We start from the raw sequence: 16818 nt of genomic DNA, 5'->3' as shown, positions 1-16818 counted from the left end.
TCCTTGTCAAGTAATGCCAACGTTGGAAGAAAATATATTTTGCCAAGAAAACTCAACCTGCAGGGCCTATCTATCTGAAGATGATCCTCCACTGCTATGCATCACACAGCAAGGTGACTTCAGGGCCACATGCCTTAAATGTTTGGTTATTCAAATGGTGAACTCTGTGACACTGTTTGCCCAAATCTTCCCAGTAAAGAGGGAGCATGGTGTGAATTTTTTTTATTGATTAACCGACTTGTGATTTGTTTCAAATTGTTTTACAATCTATATGTCCAACAATCAATTTTCTATTGTTGGTATCTAATTATTTTTATTGGTTTATTGCAGTATAATAATCATTGTTCACATATTAATTTAAACATTTTTCTAAATGTTTGTTCACAAAATCCCCAACTACATTTTTTTCTATGAAATATATTTTTGTTTATACTTTCCCCCGCAAATGTATATGGCCTAATTTACATTTTAAATTGCTCATTCTATATCTATTTTTTTGCCAGCCACTGATGTTCATTAATTTTGCCTTTCGCAAAGCTAAAGAGTATACATTGAAATAAGAAATGCAAAAAATGTACCTTTGCAGTTTTTTTCTGTCGCGTGAAAAAAATATTTCTCAGATCGTACAGGCCTGTGTTATATAGAGCATATACTTGATGGATTCATGGACGACAGGAAGTCAGAGTCCAGAGAGTTATATCAGGATGTGTTGCATAAGCCATAAGGGAGCAGTTTCTAAGTGTGACTGGTAAACACAGAGGGTTTGATGACATGCAGACCAATCAAGCAGCATATAACATGTTTTTTTGTGAAACATTTTGTGTTAAATTTTCGTTTTTGGTCATTTTAGCCAATGGTATGAATTGCTTTTTTTTCACCGATGCTAATCATTTTATTGCTTTTCTAGTTATCACTGGTCCCAACATATCACTGATACACACAATTTACACAAGTGATGTGTGCTCTTATTCTACTGTGAACTTATGATTTTACATAAATATAAAACAATTATCAAAGTAACTTTATCCGTCATCAGGCCTTCAAAGTACATCCTAACATAGCAAAACAATCAATACAATTATCAATACATCAGAAAAAAATAAAGGACAGTTTAGAATACGTTTTGGCACCCAAGTCTTACAGGTCAAAAACGGGGAAATTAATTTAGAACAGGAGAAAAAGCCTCTTATTTTTTACAAAACAGTTCTAGACCTCTCAAGACTGCAGCCACTGCGACTGCCATTTGTCCTTTATCCCAGTGGTATAGTGATGGCACCAGACAGAACAGGAATATGTGTGATGCCTCCGGGAGAGTGGATGGTACTAAAATGGGTATAGGTGCTGATTATGATCTTCCTGTTTCTAATCCTACCCTAGCTCTTGATTCTATCCAAATCGCCATTGGCCACTCTCTGGTCCCAAAATTCCAACTTAACAGTCGCAGGAACTGTCACCCTTGTTACTCACTCTAAAGCAGCTCGCTATCACAAAAGCACAACCCCCTCACAGCACGGAGACAGTGCAAGCGTTGATTAAGAGATAATTTAGGAACCTCATGAAGGAATACTGTGCCCCTCTTAGGCCCCCCATGTGTTTGGTGACTGTACCGGTGTTCCCTAATGTGAGGTCTGCGTAATCTGTTTTTGGCGGCACTTAGTCCATGGATTCCCTTTAACTTTGAATCCCTGTCTTCCCATGTTTCATACATAGGGTTGACGTTGGGAGCCTCTATGATATGCCTGAATATGGACTACTAGACACCTTGCACATTGGGCTCACAGCGAGTAAGTAGCCTGTGGTTGTTTAGTGGTGATACGTTGAGGGGGGTGTGGGGGGGCAACCTCCCTCATCTTGGGTAATCAAGGGACAATTTGTATCTAGAGTGGTTTATAGGACCTCATTTCATCCAAAGTGCCAGTATGAAGCACTCCTGCGGAACTCCCCCCCCCCCCTCCGCTCCCTTGAGCGTCTATCAAGACCATTAACAGCTTTTTTATATCTGGAAGTTCAGAGAGCAGTTGCTTGTAATTACAACCTTGGGCGATACATGCCTCCTTGTTAGACGTAATCAACATTCGGCCTAGAACATTGGTCCGTTTGCTTAGGGCCCCCTTAGTGGGGTTAAACGGAGAAAGGAGCTATTCCCTGAGCCCAGGTTCACTATGTTCCCGCTCCAAACACTACTAGACGTCCATGCCGAATGTTCCAAGGGGCTGAGATTCTCTGGTGGTGTAGACAGGGTTTCAACCACTAGGATCGGGCCAGACACAGGCCAAGTCTCAGGGACCAGGCAAATACTCCTATAAAAGTTCTTAGTTGGGATACACTCCTCCGGTAACCGAGAGGGTGACAGCTTGTGAGCAGGGCTGAAGTGGCATCTCCCACTCCTACTGCTGGTCATGGCACCACCTCATGGCTAATCGGCTCTTATGTAGGATAGGAAGTGGTTGCATTAGTAAAGTCAGGGAGGGTGGCAGGGGGTTTATAGGGGAAAAGAGGTTCATGCAAAGTTGTTCGGTTGGAGTCATTTCCACTGCCCTTATCTTTGCCCATATCTTTTTCACAACAGGTAAGTGGTCCCAGGTTAATCAGTAGCCCTCATTATCTGGACGGTCGGCGTGATTTCTGGCAATTGGATTTTCTGCAGAACAAGCATCATTAGAAACCCCCCCCCCCCCCCGGGTTGCTGGTGGTCCCTCCACCAAGATGGGCACCTATTTCGTGTTTGCCAACCCGTGACATCCTGATTAGAGCCAAGGAACTGGTGGATTTATTTTTATCAAGAAATAAGCCTCTCCCGTGAGTCTAGTAATTATGTGATAACTCATGATGATGCTTGGTACATCGTTCCACAATGCTTTACGTACATAATTTTAAGTTTAGGCAACCAGGGCCTGGAGGATAGCTCAGGGGAAATGCACTCGCCTTTGAAGCAAAACGACGCGGAGCAACACAGGTTCGGTCCCCGGGTCTGCGCTTAGAAACCTTTGGGTATTAAGCATGTTATAAATAACCAATTACAATTACCAAAAATCATTAGACTTTTCAGCTATGTTTAGGGAGTAGAAAACATGTACTGTGCAGAGTTTCTGTGTAAATGAGTTAGATTTTGGCACATTAAACGTTTTTCACATTAAACCTTTTAGAATGACCCAAGGAAAACTTCAATAAAGCTATCTGGCTGATGATCATTGCCGATTTTGTCATCTACCCCTTACCCTCACATCAACCCAATTAACCATCTTAAAAACGCCCCATGCAAATGTATGCAGTAGCTGGACTGGTACTCACCTGTAGGACAGTACTATCCTTGAATCCAAACCCTTCCTTCAGCAAGGCAGTGATGTAGCTAAGGTCCATACACAGGAAAGGACTGTGTGAGGTAAATCTTTCCATGTGATCACAGACTAGAAGTAAAGAAAGGCACATTGATTGCAGTGGTTTCCTTCATATGGGATTATCTGCTTACTTATTTAACTAGCATAAGGTACATTTTTGGCAAGCTCCCCAAAGTTGACCTTAATGATACATCACACTCATTTCTGATGCCAGCATGGCAACTCCAGCCTCCTTCTTATGCCCCTTCTTACAAAGCCTGCAATTTGTGACTGGATTGCAACAATCCAGCTACACGCTACAGATATTGTTAATTAACAACAGAAAACAAGCAAGATACTACTGGGAGCATTGAATAGTGGTTGGGTTTTTCCGGGTTTCAACCTATTTAAGCCAAACAACCTATTTCCTTGTTTCCAGTTGGGAGGTGTCGCGTGTGTGAGAAACATGGAGATCATATGAACCCTACCTCCAAACAGTGCATTGTAGTTAAGTTCTCACCAGAAAAATGTGCAACAAAACAGTTAAGGTGAAAATGTTTTTAATATAATCAAAGCAAAAAAACTCTTGTTTGCAGGAGAGGCCCTTTTAGATAAGGGCCTCTCCTGCAAACAGGAGTTTCTTTTCACTATTGGGAGTATGTCTGAAAAATAATTCCTCCTGAAACCCAAGTGACTAAGACCTGTGAAGCAAAGAGGACAACCCCAAGATGACTCAAGTACATCCGATGGGAAGTAATTATTACATCCAGTGACCACAGATCAACTAGTAAACAACGTGATAGATATATATATATATACATGATACATTACTCACCGTAATCGTATTTCTGATGCTTGTATCCGCTTAGATTCACATGCTGTACATAGGCCGACATCTAGTGGAAGCTGCAGAGTATTACAGTTTGTTTTTCGAAACTCGAAAATGGGCGTCGACACAGGGCGTGCCAGTAATACTATCCCTAGTGTGACGTCCACTGTACCCAAGATCCCTCACGCGTCTAGGATCCTCAGATTGTATTTTTTCTGACATGAGGTAGCATGAGGAGCAGCGCGAGTACAGATAATCCAAGCAGATAGATAGAAAGGTAAGACTACAAGCAACCATGCGCCTTCTCTCAGAGGAGAGGAAGGGTGGGTCGCATGTGAATCGAAGCAGATACAAGCATCAGAAATACGATTACGGTGAGTAATGTATCCCTTCTGAGGCTTGTGGAATCTGCTTAGATCACATGCTGTGCATAGATTGGCGAGCAGTACCTGAAGAAGGAGGTGGGATGTGAGAAGGGTCATGAGCAAATAAGTGTCTTAGAACCGCTTGTCCCACTTGTGTATCTGCCTTGGAATGGGTGTCAATGCAGTAATGCTGAGTAAAAGTGTGAATAGAGCTCCAAGTAGCTGCTTTGCAAATGGTGTCAAGGGGTACATTTGCAATGAAAGCCAGAGTGGCCCCAATGCCTCTAGTAGAGTGGGTTCATGGTGTCAAAGGCAGAGTTATTTCAGAGAGTGAGTAACACAGCTGGATACAGTTAATAATCCACCTCGAGATGGCACCTTTACAGACGCGATCCCCCTCTCTGCCTGTAGCTACGGAGACAAACAGTTTATCTGTTTTCCTTAGCGGTCTGGTTTTATTTACATAGTAGAGGACCACCCTACGCACATCTAGGGTGTAGTTTCACCTCAGCCGAGCTTTGAGGGTCCTGGAAGAAAGCCGGAAGCTCGATGGACTGGTTTACGTGGAATTTAGATATAAACTTAGGTGAGAACCTAGGGTGTGTGCGTAAAACCAGTTTGTCTTTATGGACAGTAAAGAAGGGATCCTGCACTGACAGAGCCTGCATTTCACTGACCCTTCTTATAGAAGTAATTGCTACTAAGAAGGCCGTTTTATAAGTCAGGTGTTTGAGACTGCTTTTATGCATGGGCTCGAAAGGGGGGCCCATGAGCTTAGATAGCACCACATTAAGGTCCCACCCTGGTGGTGGGTTTGAAATAGGAGGGTGAAGTCGCTTTACTCCTTCCATGAAGGCTTTAACTACTGGTACTTTCCACCACAAGACCTTGTTATGGGAAGTGGTGTATGCCGACAGGGCTGCCAGGTGTACTTTCAGTGAGTTAAAAACCAATCCTGCATCTAGCAGGTGGAGCATGTATGTAACAATAGTGGAAGGAGTGCAATCAACTGGGTTGATTTGTCTACTCTGGCACCAGATAACGAATCTCTTCCACTTGTCAAAGTAGCAGTGCCTTGTGTTTGGTTTCCTAGATTCCTTTAGGATGTCCATACACCTCTGTGGCAAATTGAGATGTCCAAACTCTATGACCTCAGGAGGCATGCTGCCAGGTTCATTGAGTTGGGTTGCTGATGCACTGTTTGACCTTGGTGCTGGGACAGTAGGTTGTACCAGGCTGGAAGTTTGATGGGCTCGCACACCGCCATCCTGCGTAGGTGTGGGAACCACGGTTGTCTTGCCCACATGGGAGCAACTAGGACGAGCGTCATCGACTATCTGTTCATCTTGTTGACCACCTTCCTGATGAGGAGTTGGTGGAAAAGCGTACGCAAACATCCCTGACCAGTTCATCCACAGGGCGTTCCCCTGGGAGTCTGGTTGGGGGAACCTGGATGCAAATCCTGGGCATTGTCTGAGGGAGACCAAAGACCCTGAGCTGTGTGGTGGAGATGGTGAGCTCCCCACCCCGTCAGACATGCATCGGTAGTGACTACTGCCTGTACTTCGGGATCGTAAAAGGGTTTCCCCTGTGCAAGATTCTCTCTTGTCCACCAGTGAAGGCTTTGTACTAGTGTTGGCGAAACGACCACTAGATCGTCCCACTGACCACTTGCCTGAGACCACTGTTTCGCCAACCATTCCTGCATGGGACGCATGCGCAGGCGCGTGTGGGGAACCAGGTAAATACATGACGTCATCATGCCCAGCAAACGCATTGCTTTGTGTACCGTTAATTGGTGACCGGACTGATATTGCGGAATTTGTAGTAGTATATTTCGAATTCTTTCCTCTGAAGGAAATGTCAACCCCTCTTGAGTATCTAGGATTGCTCCTAGGAACTGTTTGGAGGTGCTTGGCACCAGGCTTGACTTTTTCTCGTTGATTGAGAAGCCTAATTCGTGGAGGAGGTCGATAGTCCTTTGAATGTTTGTTATGCAAATTACTGGGGTTTCCCCCATTATGAGCCAGTCGTCCAGATAAGGGTACACCGGGATTGCCTCCCTGCGTAGGTGTGCAGCCGCCACCGCCAGTACCTTGGTGAATACCCTTGGTGCCGAAGCTATCCCGAAGGGCAGTACTTTGAACTGGTAGTGCCGACTGTCCACCTTGAAGCGCAAGTACCTTCTGTGCGCTGGGAACATGGAAATATGAAAATAGGCATCTTTCATATCCAAGGTTGCCATGTAATCCCCCTTTTTTAGGAGGGGGATTACCTCTTGTAGCGTAGTCATTCGAAACCTTTGGGGCTTGACATACTTGTTGGCAGGCCATAAATCCAATACTGGGCGCATTGTCAAATCTTTTTTTGGCACAAGGAAGTAAGTTGAATAAATACCCTTGTTTACCTGGTGTCCCGGGACGGGTTCTATCGCGTCCTTTGCTAGCAGATTGGCGATCTCCTCGAGGAGAATTAAGAGTGTACCCTTTGTCGTGGAGGATGGTTCCGGGGACGCTGCAGTAGTTCTATACAGTACCCTGCGGATACTGTTGACAGCACCCATCTGTCTGATGTGATCCCTTCCCAAGCCTGGGTGAAGTTGGAAATGCGTCCCCCTACTGGGGTTGCGTGAGAAGGGGCCCTGAACTGAGCGTCACTGCTTTGGTGGAGGCGTGCGGCCTCCTCTACTGGGGCTGCCTCTGCCTTTACCACGTCCTCTCCTATTACCCCTGCTGTAACCCTGGGTAGACTGTTGGCTGTTGTTGTTCCACTGTGTACCCTGCCCCTGGGAATAGTTTGATCCTCTCTGGGAATTTTGGCCGCGTGGGCGACGAAAATTACCATTCCCTCTCTGGTTAGGGGGTTTATTGGTTAACTGGCCAAGGGACTGGAGTGTCTCGTATTCGTCCTTGGCATTCTTCAGCGCGTCCTTGACCGCCTTACCAAACAACAGATCGGCTTCCACCGGTTTGTCCAACAATGATGCCTGGGTTTCTGCCTTAAAACCAGACTGCCGTAACCACGCATGTCTCTTGATAACAGTACCTTCTGCTATCAATCTGCCTGCGTTGTCCGCAGCGTCAAAAGTTGCTTTTAAAATGCAACCAGACACGGCTCTACCCTCTGCGAAAATTCGTGCTAACTGGCCCTTTAAGGGTTCTGGTGCAGAGGCTATGAGTGCCGCGACTTCTTCCCACTGATGGCAGTTGTAGCTGGCCAACAGGGTGGTGGAGTTTGCAATCCTTGCCTGATAGGCGGACGTTGAGGCTACTTTCCTGCCGAAACCATTTAGTTTTTTGCTCTCCTTGTCTGGAGGAGCTTCGGACGATGACAAGGGTGTTCCAGCCCTCTTACGAGTGTTAGTGACAACCAGGGAGTCTGGCTTCAGATGTCCTCTTATATAGAGAGGGTCAGACTGGGCTGCCCTGAAAAGTTTTTCAACTCTGGGATTGATTGCTCTGGTGAGGTCCGGGTTCACCAGGGACGGGTCTATTCTTCGCTGAATAGATTTAAGGATCGGGATGGTCTGGGCAACAGGCCTCCTTTCTCCCACTAACTCCTCGGCGAAGTCCCTCTCTTCCTGGACACTGTGGGTGTCAATATGGAAATGTTCTGCTGCTCGTGCCAGAACCTCGTTCAGGAGGGGTTGGTTATCGACAGGGGAGTCGGTAACCGGGGCTTCCTTCTCTACCGGGGAATCTACTCTGTTGGTTTCAGGGTCTTCCTCTTCCTCTTCTTGGTCCTCATCATTCCCATAATAGCCCGTCCCGGTTTGCTCTTCTACCATGCCAAATTCTTGGTCCTCACAAAAGGAAGACTCTCCTTGATACTGTGAGTATGGCCGCGAGTATGGTTGTACATCGAAGGGGTCCGCAGACCTCATAGGTGTCTCAAACCAGGGCTTACTCGGGGGGATAGGATCATTAGAGCCTGAGGGTGTAGCCCTTTGAGGATTATATGAAAGGAAATGGTCTGGATTTTTATCATAAAAGTCTGCCAAAGAAGACATCCTTGACATGACCCTATCTATGTCATCACTCGACCATTCTTTGGAACCGGGAATGACTCTCTCAGAAAGTCTAGGAGACTTATCCTGAGTAGATTTGCTGGTTTTAGAAATAGCAGCAGACTTGGGCTTGTCTGTCTGTTTAGGAGGAGTGGAGTGTTTCACAGGTGTGGAAGAGTGCAGTGGCTGCTTCTTCTGCTGTTTTCCCCCCTCCCCGTGAGTGGAAAAGTGTTTTCCCTGTCCCTTTGTGGCTCCAGAGGTTTTCGACGCCTGGCGTCGAGGATCGAGGGTAGAGTCCCTGTCCTTCGAACGTGGGGCCCCGCTGATCTTGTCTGCGGGCTCCGACTCCTGGAGAGCGGCCTGGGGTTGGAAGTCGTCTTCGTCCTCCGACGATCGAACTTCTGTTAGCTTAGGGAGCGAGGCACTCTTGGCAAGAGTGGATGATTGCCTGGAGTCATGCGGCGATCTCGATCAAGAACGCCCAGAGGACACCGATTCGGACCGTTCTGTATGTACCTAGTCTCGGTTGGACTTCGTGTGTTTTGTGTGAGTGGTGTGTGAAGCGCTTGTGTCGCCGGGGGTCTTCCCCATAGCCGCCCTGTCGGACGACCTTCCGAGGTCGGGGACCTGCGCTCGGCTGTCTTTCGACGCCGTAATGCCCTCGCCGTCCGAAAGCACGGCGTCGCTGCCATCGCTGAAGGCGCCCTCCGCTGCCATGGCCGCCTGCCTGGCGTGGTGGGCCCAGCGCTTCGTCGAACGGTCCTTAAGTGTCTTGGGTTTAAACCTACTACACGCTCTGCAGTTCGCCTTGGGGTGGTCCCTCAGCAAGCAGAGATTGCACGTGGCGTGCCTGTCGACCCAAGGCTATTTGCGATTGCACTTGGGGCAGAATTGAAAAGGGGTACCCTCCATACGCACCTTGAGGTAGCGGGCTGGTAAGTGTAGGAAACGTATAAGGTGTACCTATATACCAAGAGTGTAGAGTATGTCCAACCCCCCACTCTCCCTACTTGCAGGGCCGAGGCCAGAGGCCTTCCAAGGCCCGGGCCGAGGCCAGAGACCTTCTGAGGCCCAAATCCGTCGTGCAGCAGCCGACGGTCGAATTCTTCTCCGAGCCGGCGTCGAGTGTCGAAGTTCGACGTTGGGATGGGGAAAGGATGTAAATTAATCGATATTTTAGCAAAAGTATGGCTAAGGCCAGGGGACTCCGCTAAATGCTTCCGACCAGTATGGCGGAAAAAAACAATCTGAGGATCCTAGACGCGTGAGGGATCTTGGGTACAGTGGACGTCACACTAGGGATAGTGTTACTTGCATGCCCTGTGTCGACGCCCATTTTCGAGTTTCGAAAAACAAACTAATACTCCGCAGCTTCCACTAGATGTCGGCTTATGCACAGCATGTGATCTAAGCAGATTCCACAAGCCTCAGAAATATATATATATATATATATATATATATTTTAAAATCAATTTAGCTGTGGTTGCTAAATGAGGTATGAAGTACTCCTTACAAACAAAGAGGCACTACAGCAGTACTTAGAAGGCAGGCTTATTCATGTGGAAGCCTCCAGATTTCTCTTTCTAACGTTGAGCAAAGAGTCCTACTTTAAATGCAATAGGGACTGCCAATCAACCAGGTTTACTCAAGATCAGGATTCAGATATAAAGTTAAAATGAATTATTTGCAAGATATTTGATTTGATAAAAATCAAATTAGCAAGATGGACCAAACATCAAAGATTTGAAAACAGCCACGCCCAATGCTCTAATTACATATTCATTACACAATGTTCTACCCCTCTTCCTCACAGTCCTTATTCTATGAAGGTGTCTCCTGTCCAAAACAGGCAGCTGTTCGGTTTCTACTGTTCTGTTACAAGTAGCAAAACGTTTGTAGCCCCTCCCCTTGTGTATTCAGGGAGTGAGAGGTATGCACAGGAGCATGACAAGGCAGTGGAAACGCATGCCAAGTAGAGAGCCTGTTCCCCTGGTCAGGCATCACCCTGTGCAATAACGGATGGGCAGCTGAAAACACTCTACAACCTTAACAGGGAGGCCTTAGATGACGACCTCTCCTGGATTTTCACAGCCATGCGTTCAGATTATGAATGTACCTTCTTTTAGTAGTATTTCGCTTTGCCCCCGTATTCTGGGTGTGAGAGGCATCTACCCACATGTAGGCAACAGGGTTACCCCTCAACTCGACTGCAGTGAAGGCAGCACCCTCGGGAGTTGTGTAAGGCTTGTAAAGAAGTGACAATAAAACCTTTAGCTTTGCAGGAAAAAGTAATGCAGAATAGCAGGTATGCAACTATTAACTAGGTACTTCTGTGTCTTCGTTTGTGACCCTGGCCAATTTGGGCCCCGGGAGAGTTCAGGGACAACTGGAATCTTGAAGCATCAAGTTTGACCAAGTTGGAGTTAGCATAATAATGTAAAGTGGTCTTGTCCTTTTAGCAGCCTAGTTGCGCTTGATCCTGCAAGAAAAGATTGTGTGGGCCATTGGTGCAAAAGAGAGCAAGGCACATTCAAATTCTTAAGTGTTAATGCATGCAGGCTGGGAGTACTCAAGTCCTGAGCACCGGTATGAATCTATTTGGCCAGAGGTGAAGGTACGTAGATGTGCGTTGCATTAAGCGGTGAGAGTCCAAGATCAACTGCAAGTCAGTGCTACAAGCCATGTTTAGCCACTGGCATGGGGTTTATGTGCGATGGCTCGAATTAGATATGTGAGCTGTGACACTGCTCTGTTAATGTGGTATTTCTGTATGTAGCTCGCTGCTACTTATGAGGGTTAATTGTGTTAGTAATGTAAGATGGTAAGAGATGAAGACACAAATTGATGAGGAGAAAAAGAGGGGTTTGGGTTAGAGAGGATGAACCTCAGGATTCAAGTGGCATGGGTATTTTTGAGTTGTTGTCTCTCTAGATGAAGAGCTCTTGCTGTTTGGATTCTGTTAAAATGGGAGCACAGGGAGGCCACCAGAGGGTGCAAAGGTTATGGGAGACGGACAGCACGCTGCTCCCGTGAGGACCCCGAACAGTGATTGGAGTCCCCAATTTGTGCGCACCCCACCCCAGAGCAGGACACCCCCCACAAAGGCCTCCAAAGACTCCATAGCCCTTGGGGGTGGAAAAACGTAGCGAAGCGGCCAAGGGAAAGTCGGAATCAGGCCTGCGGCGGTGAAGGTGAAAACGAAAGTGCTTCCGCACCCAGGGAGGCAGGGAGCGCACTCGGCGGCCTCCCAGGCCCACCTCGAGACCCCAGCCACACAATCTGCCTCAGGGGAGAGAGGACCAGGTGCAGACATCATCTGAGGGAGGTGAGTGTCCCCCTCCAGAAGCCCCCCCGTCCCCCGAGCGCCAAGGGAGCAGAGCATACCACGAGTCCTGCGGCGTGGACCCAGGGGGCATCTTGTGACACCTGCCCCACCTTCCCTGGAAAAGAACTGTGACGGAAAGCCCAGGACCAGAAGGGGGACTGGGTCTCCACCCGTCCAGTGCACAGAGCAGGCACAGCATAGAGCTGGAGTCGATTTCTGTGGACCGCCCCTATGGAACCCCACAAGATTGTGAGAACTTGGGGAGTCTGCACCACGGTGGGAAATGGCCCACCAGCAAGAGCACACTGAGGAGTCCCAGGCAAAGCCCAAGCAGGGGGCCTGGAGCCCCGGGAGTTTGAAGTGCTAACACAGGGGTCAAAAGCGGACCCACCCAAGGGAGAACCCCAGAGTCACCAAGTAGGGGACCGGGACAACAGCTGAGGGGCCCCGGCCTCCCTATCTCGACCAGACTTGATGCAACCCACTGTGGCGCAGCTCCCCAGAGACAATAAGAGGTACAAAAAGAGCCCACCCATCAGTAACGATCCCATAAGGATAGTGCCACAAGGGATACTGGCTGGCCCCTGGAGAAGGGAGGCAGGACCACCATCACACGAGGAAGAGAGAGGGAGTGGGGAGGTGTGGGCCCCCTATCCAGGGGCATGTGATTCCAGCCCAGACAGGCTATAGTTTAGACCAGGTGCTGCCCCCACCGGACGCACATCGAAGGATCGAAAGTAGGGGCGCAAGCGTGGAGGGGTGCCCAAGAACACAGATAAGGTAGCAGCACAACAGCAGCAAATTGAAAAGCCCTCCTGGTACAAGAAGGGAGATGCACCAGTCAAAGACCACAGGGCAACCACCCATCCTCAAAGACACAGTTGTGACAGAGGTAGCACATGTAGGCAAGATTGAGATTGGCCAATTTTGAATATATTCAAAGAACAAGCGGAGGGGGCATAACCACAAGGGACACCATGTCGTTGGTGGAGGAATCTGCGGCCACCAAATAAGACGTGGCAGCACTAATGGAGGAGATCATGAGCATGAGAGCTGACAAAATTACCCTGAGGATCGATAACATGGATGAAAGACTGGAGGAGGTAGAGCATAACCAGTCCTCCCTGGAGACTTTGGAGACCCTCGTGCATCTCTCAGAGGTGGAGAGGAGGAGATTATGCTTAAAATTGAAGACCTTGAAAATCGCAAAAGGCGCAATAATCTTAGAATTATCAGGATCCTGGACAAAGAGGGAGAGAGAAAGACCTGAAGAGAACCCTCTATGAAATCACAAAACTTATCTTCGATAATGACACAATTGACAAGGCCAAGATCGAGAGGATCCATAGGGCTGGGGGTTCAGCCAGAGACCCCAGATCGGTCCTCGTTCGCTTCCACAACTAGTGACAAACTCAAGATCCTGGAAAGATCGAGAAAAAAAAGGGTCTGGTGCTGTATGGATAAACGAAGATCACAGTTTTTCAGGATTTGTCATCCCTGACCCTCTTCAAAGGAAGGCTTTGCTCACCCCTCATCAAGTGGCTAAATGAAAAAGGTGTCAGATACAGGTGGGGGTTCCCATTCTCCATCACCTTTGAAATGGATGGACACTGAAACACCACACACCTCAAGGGACAAGGTGTCAGAAGATGAACCTTGGCAAACAACGAGCTCGAGAAGGAGACGTATGCCAGGCTCCAGGATGTTCAGGAAACTGAACACATCCCCCTGGGTGGACACCTGACCTAATAGTGGGCCACGTCTCTATCATTAACAAGTAAAGGAGGGGGAGCAGCATTTAGAGACACCCAGGCTGGGGGGGTTTCACCTATGACCTTCGTTGTGGTTTGAAGAAACCCACTCATGTTGAAATGTTGGGGATGGAGTGAAATGGGGATGAGAAGTTAGGGGAGTTGTACTAGATTTTTTGTTTTTGAGAAACTGTCAGAGTGGGCAAGGAGGAAGGGCTCTAGAACAAGAGTTTTGAGTGAAAGGGATCCGACTGAACGGGTGCTGTAGGTGGTTCGGCTTCGACCTGGTGATGTTAACTGGAGAGAGCCGAACGCCCTGGGGGTGGGGGGAGGCTTAGGGGGGCTGTTGAGCTGGGGACCTTGGTACAGGCTTACTCCCAACTGTCAGCCTATTATGGGATGGTCCACAATGGCACATAAGGGCATCCTAGATGGAGAGGGATGAACTCCAATACAGGAATAACATGATAGCCACAGAGGGAATATGTTCACGGGAGGGCCGCTTAAGGGTGGGGGACTCTGAATATCAAAGGATTGAATTTGCCCATGAAAATATCATTGGTCGCAATGGAATTCCAGAGATCGGAATTAGACATCCTATTCCTAAAAGATTAGATTTGGTAAGAAAGAAGGATCCGTAGTGGGTTAGTAGGTTGAGAATACTGGGGCTCTGGCCCTCTAAGGCAGGAGTGGATATCCTTGTTCATAAAGCACTCAAGTTGGAACTGACCAAGGTCTGGTCGGATGTGGCGCAGAGGGCTCTGATGGTCTCGGGCACAGTCAGGAAAGTGCGCTTCAAGTTTGCCACGGTCTACGCTCCAAACCATGGACAGCTATGGTTTCTGAAAAACACATTAGCGAAATTACTGGTTGAAAGCACAGGGCATCTTATTATAGGTGGTGACTTCTATGTATGGGCAGACATTGAGCTAGACAGACATGGGAGACATCAAAGGGGACCGCAAAGACCAGGCTATCAAGAGTGCCAGGAATCACTGGTGGGGTATGGGATGCGAGACATATGGCGCCACTTCCACCCACGGGAAATGGGCTATACCTTTTACTCACCCCCACACGGGACATACATCAGAATAGACTATCTATATTTCAAGAGACCTTTGGGAACTAGCATAGGACTCATCGATAACCCCGATCTCCTAGGCCGACCATGATATGGTGACGGTAGATCTACACTGAATGGCATTGACTTCCAGAGGTGTGAAATGGAGGTGTAACGATTCACTCTGGAAGGACCCTGTGTTCCATTCGGAGATGGGAAAGGACATTGCAGACTATTTCAAGACAAATCACACAGGGGTATTTCAAGACAAATCACACAGGGGAGGTAGAGAAAATAATTGTGTGGGAAGCAGGGAAGGCTACCTGGAGAGGAATCCTGATCAGGGAAGGGGCAACAAAGAAGAGGGAATGTTCTCTAGTTGAAAGCAGACCGAGCAAAGATTTAAAAAATGGACAAAAAAGCACACAAATTGTTGGGGATACAATAGGAATACATACTCGAGGCTAGAGGGAGGAGGCTGCGCCTCCTAGAAGAAGGGAATATAACTCATAATTTACAATTTCTGAAACAGAAATTCTATGAGAAACGGGACAAAGCAGACGCACGCCTGGTGGCGAGACTGAGGGGACAGAAGGCAGAAAGGTGGGTCGCTGAAATCGAAGGGGCGGAAACGACAAAAGAACCCTCGGGTGAAGAGATTTCAGAGGCCTTCGTGGCCTTCTATGAGAAACTAGACGACTCAGAGGTGAACCAGATACAGGGAACGTAGATGGGTACTTTGCTGGTATTCAATTGCCCAAACCTTCCAGGCCGGACACTAGTGTACTGGAGGCCCCCATAACTGAACTCGAAATAAAAAATGCAGTAGAGAGATTACCACTGGGAAAGGCCCCGGGTGAGGACGGGTTCTCTGCAGGGTTTTTATAAGTAATTTCTCTCTGTCTTACTGCCATTTATGACAGAACTGTTCAACGTCATACTGAACACCGGAAGTGCCCCTGAGTCATTCGGTAAGGCGCTCATTACGGTGATCCATAAGGAGGGTAGGATCCCAGAATGTGTGCAGCCTATCACCCGATCTCCCTTCTTAACATAGACACCAAGATATATACCTGGGTTCTGGCGACTAGATTAGAAGGGTACATGCCGGGGCTGATCCACCCGGACCAGGTAGGCTTCATTAAGGGTTGACAGGGAGCAGACAGAATGAGGAAAACCATACACCTAATTCACGCAGCCCAGGGAATGGTCCGGCAGTGCTCGTGAAGTTTGGGATAGGGGAAAAGGTTCCTCTGAGGAATAATGGCACTCTACGCATCTCCCAAAGCATGTCTTATGGTTAATGGTGGGTACTCGCGCTGGCTTAAACTGGGAAGGGGAACTAGGCAGGGCACTCTCCCTGACACTGTACACACTCTCAATAGAACCTCTCACCCAGAAAATCAGAGCTGACCCACAGGTGGTGGGAATCTCAGTACCAGGGGTGGAATACAAAGTAGCACAGTATTCAGACAACAAAGGATCCCCTGAACTCCATACCCCCACTGATTCAATTGATCGTACAATACGGCTCTATGACGGGACTAAAAGTCAATCGATCCAAGTCGGTTTTCTTCCCCGTAGAGTTGGACAGGGCTGGAAAAATAGGGAGGTTCACACCATTAGGGATGCAGGTCAGCCTGGGTATGATGAAATACTTGGGTATAAACATTTTGAGGGACATCACAGACTTATTTGAGGCGAACCTCCTTCCCCTGATGGCCAAAATAAAAGGAGGACTTGTTAAAATGGCAGAAACTAACAATCTCATGGTTGGGCCGTCTCAATGCCCTGAAAATGGCGGTTCTCCTTTATGTGTTTCAAATGCTCCCTATCCAGGTCCCGGATTTATTCTTCAGAGATGTAAGGGGCATGCTACGGAGGTTCTTGTGGCAAGGCAAAAAGGTGAGGATTTCTAGGGCAGTGCTGGTACTACCCAAGATGAAGCAGGGAGTGGGTCTCGCAGACAAAGCTGTACTACAAAGCCACTCAACTCACAATCCTAATACCCCACCTCAGGTCCCGCAAGGACCTACAGTGGTTTGCTCTGGACAACCTACAGTTGCACCCGGCTACAGTAGGGGAATGGTTGTGGGTACTGAGAAGTACGCTCCCAAGGTGGATTCAGGAACACCCTATTGTGGGGACCATATGGGCCACCTGGA

At 48.0% G+C, this 16818-nt stretch overlaps 1 protein-coding gene across 7 annotated transcripts in view; it reads right to left on the bottom strand.

Annotated features, from left to right (window-relative positions):
- The window catches only part of ENTPD5 (ectonucleoside triphosphate diphosphohydrolase 5 (inactive)), a 786147-nt gene that overhangs the window by 36368 nt on the left and 732961 nt on the right, over positions 1-16818 (bottom strand). For all 7 annotated transcript variants that reach the window (XM_069637650.1, XM_069637644.1, XM_069637649.1 and 4 more), the window contains one exon: positions 3292-3407. In XM_069637650.1, the coding sequence (XP_069493751.1) occupies positions 3292-3407 (116 nt within the window). The remainder of the gene's footprint in view (positions 1-3291; positions 3408-16818) is intronic.

The sequence above is a fragment of the Ambystoma mexicanum genome, chromosome 14 (assembly GCF_040938575.1).
Source record: "Ambystoma mexicanum isolate Mex_15411 chromosome 14, UKY_AmexF1_1, whole genome shotgun sequence".
Lineage (NCBI taxonomy): Eukaryota > Metazoa > Chordata > Amphibia > Caudata > Ambystomatidae > Ambystoma > Ambystoma mexicanum.
Note: the sequence above shows the minus strand (reverse complement) of the source record. Positions and strands in the feature narration are given on the sequence as shown.